Source organism: Musa acuminata, chromosome BXJ2-10 (assembly GCF_036884655.1).
Source record: "Musa acuminata AAA Group cultivar baxijiao chromosome BXJ2-10, Cavendish_Baxijiao_AAA, whole genome shotgun sequence".
NCBI classification, from domain to species: Eukaryota; Viridiplantae; Streptophyta; class Magnoliopsida; order Zingiberales; family Musaceae; genus Musa; species Musa acuminata.
Window position 1 is genome coordinate 25,692,553 of NC_088347.1, and position 6,988 is coordinate 25,699,540.

Genomic DNA, 6,988 nt, shown 5'->3' on the forward strand with positions numbered 1-6,988 from the left:
ATGGAACCAATCAAAATGATATTCTCATGAAAAATTTAATCAAATAATCTTGGGGGTTAGTATTTGTCAATTTAGAATATTTATAATGTACTAAATTTACTTCCCAAATATTTAACATTCAAAATATAATCGAATAAATTTTGAAGCTGGTAAAAACAGTCTAATTTGTTGATGGTAAGATCATAGAAAGCAAGCAATCTATGTTAATTGTCTGAATAAAAATAAAAATAAAAAACCAACATGCATGCATAATTCCTTCAAAAAATCATCCTTATATGTTCCTGCAACTCTAAAATATTTGCAGTCTATGCTAATTGTCAGAAGTGAGTTAACAGTTGAGATGCATTTATAATTATTAGTATAGCTTTAAATATTTTGAATCGTGCACTATAAAAACGTTTAAAATATCCAAAACGTCCATCCATTCCCCCTTCTAATCTGAACCGTTCGTTTAATTATTTTTATTATTATTATTAAAAAAATTAAAATGACAAGACAAGATGGATGATACAGATAGTTTTGGAGGCAGGTGAGTCTCAACGGCATCTGCGACGGTGTATGATATTGCTTCCTGCAAAGGGAAGCAGTTCGATGGGTTAACTAGTCTATCAACTTCGTTTGGTCTAAATCACTAACCAAAATGTTTAAGCTGAAGTTGATAATTATACACTCATCGAACTTTTATAAGTTAATTTTAATCATGTCCACTTTCGATGTGGGACTAATCAGTCCCAAAGGTCGCTCATGAAGATCCCCAATCATTCGGATCCGAACCCAATCGTGTGAACCCGATGCCACAGCTTAAAGTGGCTTGCGATATCCAACCTTCTGTTTTCGTCATTCCACTTGAGATACAGTCCTTACGACTTCCAAAAATGAAATAGAAGCTGGAAGAATGATCTCTGGACGGATGGACCGGAGATAAGAAAGAACAAGAGTTGGGGTGTCCGGAAGGACGTATGGTGACCTGAACTGACGTATTGTGGTGCGTCGGGGTGTGTGTGCGGTGGGAGTATGAATACCTGAACTGACCTGACCTGACCTAATCATATGTTTACGGGTGGAGTTCGCTCGACCGTCTATCCGGCTCGTTTCACAAAGTTATCGATGTCCTGAGCACGATCAAAACGGTGGACCAACCAATGAGCACCGTTTGCCACGCCAATGTCAGTGGTTAAGCCTAAACTCTATCGAAACTGGCAACGGGTAGAATTAATCACAGGGGGTAAAGTAGTCATTTGACATGACCTCAATTACGTGTTGCCCTTCTATTGTCCCCTTCACTCGATATGCGTGTACATAGGTCCGCGGCGGTGATGAGGAAATACCCTTTCGTACCCGGATAAAATCTCCACTGGTTCCACTTGCTTTTTCATTGGATGAAATGACGCCTTTGTCGGGTCCCATTGATCTCGTCCAATCAGAACCATGGAGATAAATGGTGTACCTTTCACCGGAACGGGAAACATTATTTTCTTATGCAAGTTAAGAGGCAGCGGCAGGAGGAGAAGAGACGGGGAACTTCGCACGGCTATCGCGCGTGAGGAATAGCGGCCGGAGGAGATCGAAGGGAAGGGAGGAAAGTAGAGGGGTATGGGGAAGGGGTGGATCCGGCTGGGGGTGGCGGTGGGAGCCGTGGCGTTACTGGTGGGAGCGGGCCAGCGGTACGGGCTCGACGCGGAGGCGGCGCTCCGGCCGTTCCGGCAGTTGGAGGAGCGGCTCGGGATGTGGGCCATCCCGGTGTACGTGGCGGCCCACACCCTCACCCTTGCGCTTTGCCTCCCCTACGCCGTCTTCTTCGAGGCCGGCGCTTCCCTCCTCTTCGGTTTCCTTCCCGCCGTCCTCTGCGTCTTTTCCGCCAAAGTCCTCGGCGCCTCCTTATCTTTCTGGATCGGACGGTTTGTCATCAAGCCCCCTTTGTTTCATTCTTTCTTTGCCTTCTTTGTCTTGATCCGTGATTTGGTTGGTATCCGTGATTTGATTTGGTTGGTATTCTTTCTTAGCGCTCTCTTAATCTTTTTCTTTGGTTCGATGCGACTGATAAGAAAAGAATGAAGCTTCCTTGTTCGGTGACCAAACTTACTATTCTTCTTGTGTGCAATAGGCCTCTCTTATATTGAAATTATAAGGGTTTAGTGGGACATTATGCTTGCACAACTCATCAAGAGAAATTACCGCCTCATTGTAGAATCTTGAACCTGTTTTTTGCTGAACAAGAGGGAACAAAGGTGACCTAACTTGGTGGTTTGAATAATTTTCCTGATATATAAAATATGTTTTGGTCATTGGTTTATTCAATCAAAGCTATTCATTCCAAGATTTGCCCTCGAGGAGTTTGTCCATGTGCATATGTTACCTTCCGAACTGTGGCACAATGACTGCTTGTTTAGAAAGAATTGAAGCAATCACACTGTTACTCGTCTTTTCACAGAGAATATGTTGAAGGTCCTCTTCTCCTCTATAATGTGGATTAGATCACTAATATCCCTGAATTCTTTTAAAGTGATATGCAAAATGATCATAGGCGGCCTACTTTGTGACATGGTAAATCTGCTGGGTGATCATAAGATATGTGAGCCAATATAAGGTCAGAAAAGTATGCTACACTATGCAAAAACACATCTGAAGAGTGTACCAAAAACTAGATTTCAGGGATGGCAACTTTTGAAGATCTGTTACTTGGTAGAGTTTGTTCTCATTAGTTGGATATTTTTCATGATGGTGCAGTATTCTTAGTTGTGCATGAATACTTAGGTCTAGGTAGCTTCTAATGGAATGCCAGATAGGAATTTAAAATCATTCTGATTCCTGTACCTAAGATCTCTAGAATTCAGTAATTGCAGTGGCAGAATATGTCCTCTGCCTGGGTCTGATCCTCGGTGATTTGATACTCAATATGCAGACAAAGTGTCAGGTGATGGCATGATCACAGTTAATTGGTCATTGGCAAATGGAAGTTCTCGGTATGCCTTGTATTACATTTTTTAGTCTAATTTTCTTCATAAGAAAAGATTTGGTAAAAGTTTGTTTTCTTTTGTTGGTTGCTTTCTTTGATACCATCCTTGCAGCATGAGAAATTTTATTAGCTTTCAGATGCGTATTTGAATATTTTTATCATCCTATCTTAAGGCATTGAGAAGCGGAGGATGCAATTTTGATGGATCACTGTTCTGCTAAGTATTCAAGTTTTGAACTTTTAATCCTGTTGAGCTGGTGAAAGAGCCTTTAATAATTTGTTATTTATAATCTTAAAAAATGATATTTTTGATGGTTAGGTCCTATTTTTTATTAGTCCCTGTCGATAGCTTATGTACCATCTGTCTTTAAATGTCTAAAATTCTTGATCCTAATCAGATTTTTCATTGTTATATTGTGCATTCAGTTTCTTTTTTTATGTATCTTTTTCTTGCATTAATCTATATACTGTTTATCTTTCCACTGTAATCATTACAATTCCTGACATGGACTGGTGCCAATAGACCCTGATGAGCCAATCATTGAGGGTTCTGCTGGACTTAGAAAGTGCCTGATAAAGAAGCCCATCAGATGATTTTTAACATTGAGTCTGCATTTGTGAATGATATCGCTGAATGGATTGAACCTGATATACCGCTTAAGTAAAAATTCCAATTTCCCATTTTAGATCACACGATATCTACAGTAATGGCCTTCATATCCTAATGGTGAGGTTTCTTTAATTGTTGTCCAGGGCAATTTTTAGGAGCTCAAAATCAGCAACAGAATGGGCACATAGCAGCAGATACTTCCATCTCCTCGCTAGAGGAGTTGAACGCGACGGTTGGAAATTTGTGCTTCTTGCCCGGTTTTCTCCCTTGCCATCCTATGTCATCAATTATGGTTTGGCCGCCACAGAAGTTGGTTTTCTTGTTGACTTCCTTCTTCCTACTGTTACCGGTTGTTTGCCCATGATCCTCCAGAACACATCTCTTGGCAGCCTTGCTGGTGCTGCTGTAGCCTCAACAACTGGCTCTAAGTCTCAGGTCTACTCATACATTTTTCCGTTGCTTGGAATTGCTTCCAGTATTCTCATATCCTTGAGGATAAAGAAGTACTCATCTGGGTTTGCCGAAGAATTTAACCAACCTGTATCGGCTAAGAGCTCCGACGGAGGAGGGATCAATTCTGTGCAGTCATCATCCAATGAGGCTACTGAAAAACCAAGAAGAAGAAGAAAATGAATTAATTTTATTTTCATTTTCACATTTTCTGCAATCATCCAGAGCTCATAATATTCAGTGTCTGGACTTAAGAACAAAAGTTATCAATTAATTGAGCCATCAAGGGCAGTTTTCATGCTTTTATTGAGCCTTTTTTTTTTCCAATCTGATTTCGTCTTCCCTTGCAAGCTAGTCATTACTGTGAAGGATGCTTTGCAATTGTATCTCCAGCTAAATAGTAGAGAAATGTTAGCTGAAAGTATTTAGGATTTCTTTGTGTTCTGATTGATTTGGTGTGAGTTTTTGTTCACGTAGAACAGGAGCTGAAGAGGAACGTGGCTTCTTTTGTGTTTGCGTCATCATGATGGAGATACAGTTGCTTGAAGATTTCTAATCTTGAGGTCTTGTCTGTGCCCAAAATAAAATTTCTATCCCAACGAATGGGCTACTCTTTTCGAATTTGGACCAATGGGCCGACAGATTGTATCTCTCGGGCCTGTGTCAAACGCAATGTAAACGAATCTCAAGGCGAGGCGGCAGGTGCTATATAAATAGACAGACCGATCGAATTCGAAAGTTGAATCTCGCGGTCGAGGCTTGCGAGTAAAGGAATCCATGGCGCTTCGCCCCTTCTTTCGCCGTTCTGTAGCCGTATGCCCTCCGCTGCTCCGCGATCGAAGCAGGTAATCCGACCTATCTCGCTACGAACATTTGATCGTTTCGTTCCATCTCTCCGATCAGATTTTACGATCTTCCCCCTACTCAGAGTGATCTTCGATGCCGTCGATGCTGTAAGGCTTCCTACTTCCGATTCTTGCCATGGATTCCCGTGACCGAATCTTTTATGGAGGTATACTACGGTTTGGCTTCTTGTATCTTAGAAAAAAATTGTGTATTGCCTATCATTTTTTTTCTGTTTCCATGCGTCTGTAATCTCAATCAAAACTACATATTGTCAGTATGCAACTAGTTGAACAATGTCATGATCTCTATTTCGTAAGATCATCGGACATGAGTTTGGTTCTTGAAGAGAAAACTGAAATATAAAGACTCGATACACTAGTTGCTTTATAGGATATTGAGCGGAAGGCGAGAATGTACGATCGAGTGTTGCTGGCTATATCGAGGTCATTGTAGAGTGAGATCGTCATCCTGATTCATATGAATCTTCGGATTCTTACATTTGTAATCAGTCTATCGAGGACGTGTTCGGGGACAAAAGGGAACTTACGTCATTGATTGATCGACTGTGCAGTCTGATTTTAATAGGATACATGGTGTTGGAAAATTAATTAGCTGATGCAAAGGGCTAAACTCATTCATTTTCTCTTAACACTTGGATCTGTCAAGGTGCCCTTAATTTTTAATCCAAAGAGAAACAGAGAGCATGGCCTAAAGTGCCTTTGTTATTTTGAATATCCAATGTGTTTTCATATATGTAAAAATTAAACAGTACAAACCCATCTATATACTTAGGAGAAGGAAGAACTTCTTAAAGAGGAAAGAGCAAGTTTAAGAGAATCGTTAATATTGAAAGCTTAACTTGTGCAATATGGAGGCACTATATCAGATATTAGTTGCATTAGTTGTAAAGTGTCCAACTAATGGTGGATACTATTTTGCATCGTTAATCCAACTAATAGTTCTGTTTCACAACTATTTCTCGAATGTCAAAATTATTCATTGGTTACATTTTGCTCTTTCTTCTTGATTTAAAACTTGCCTGATTGCTTCGAGTTGGCCAAGGGATTACAACACTCAACAAGGTACGTGTCATACTTCTACAAGTCAAAGTGGTTCATCACTGGAACATCTTAGACATTACGAATCGTCTGGTGTCTGAGGCCAATAAATAAACCCTTTTACCTCTTCTTGGAATTCAAATTTTGGTGTTAAAGGCATCTTAGGCTATTTAACTGATTTGTCGGATGATAGAACATGCATATAAGCTGGTTTGTGGGATACCCAGTCCAACTATATGATCTTCCATGATCACAGTCAACTCAGTATCAGAAAAGAATTTTTTTTGCATCATGGTGTGGAAGAAACTATAATTATATGGCATTTTGCATTGATGTCTATATATCTGTATATATATGAGTGCATGTATATATTCCTGAGTTGGACAATTTTTTAAATCTTTGGTTATATATCTTCTATTATCAAATGAGTGACTTCTCTTCACCCTTCAAGGTCCCCTATGGATCCATACGCTGAAATCTTGACTCCCCTGACATTGATTTTAATGTGCTGTAATCTATAGAAATTTTGTTTCTTTCTTATTTTTCAAATTTTCATTTTGGCCCTCTTGGTCCACTGAAGACAAATGTCCTTAATGTGCTGTAATCCATATGCTGAAAGCTTGGATGCATATCATGTCATAATCTGATTCTTATGTCCGTGTCCAAGTATAGTTTATCCTTAAAGATGAAGACAAATGATGCACTTCAAAGTCTAATATTCAAACTTCAAATTTGTCAGATCAGACTGATCTCCATATTTGAAAAGTCAAGATTTTTCTAGATGTTGGAAGCTCTGAAGCAACAAAAACATACAAAAAGTGCCACAATCTAATCGAGCAACTTCTCAAGTGTGAAGATAAAATAAGCTATTGTACTACTTGTTGTGGTTAAACTTTTCTATTCTATAAATGCTGTATTTTCTATTATAAATGTATTGTATCTGTTATGCAGAATTTATGAACAATAAAAACAACGAAAATCAATATCGATTTTTAAGAATTAGAGAAGAAAAATAAAATTATTAGAAGTGTTAGACAAAATGATTCTAGAAAATTATCTTTGGAGATG

At 39.2% G+C, this 6,988-nt stretch overlaps 1 protein-coding gene across 1 annotated transcript; it reads left to right on the forward strand.

Annotated features, from left to right (window-relative positions):
• The first annotated feature begins 1,533 nt into the window (after positions 1 to 1,533).
• Positions 1,534 to 4,322, forward strand: LOC135624696 (uncharacterized). Its single transcript, XM_065128573.1, has 2 exons — positions 1,534 to 1,898; positions 3,710 to 4,322. The coding sequence occupies exons 1-2, from the start codon at positions 1,594 to 1,596 to the stop codon at positions 4,197 to 4,199; spliced, it is 795 nt and encodes a 264-aa protein (XP_064984645.1). The 5' UTR covers positions 1,534 to 1,593; the 3' UTR covers positions 4,200 to 4,322.
• The last annotated feature ends 2,666 nt before the right edge of the window (positions 4,323 to 6,988 follow it).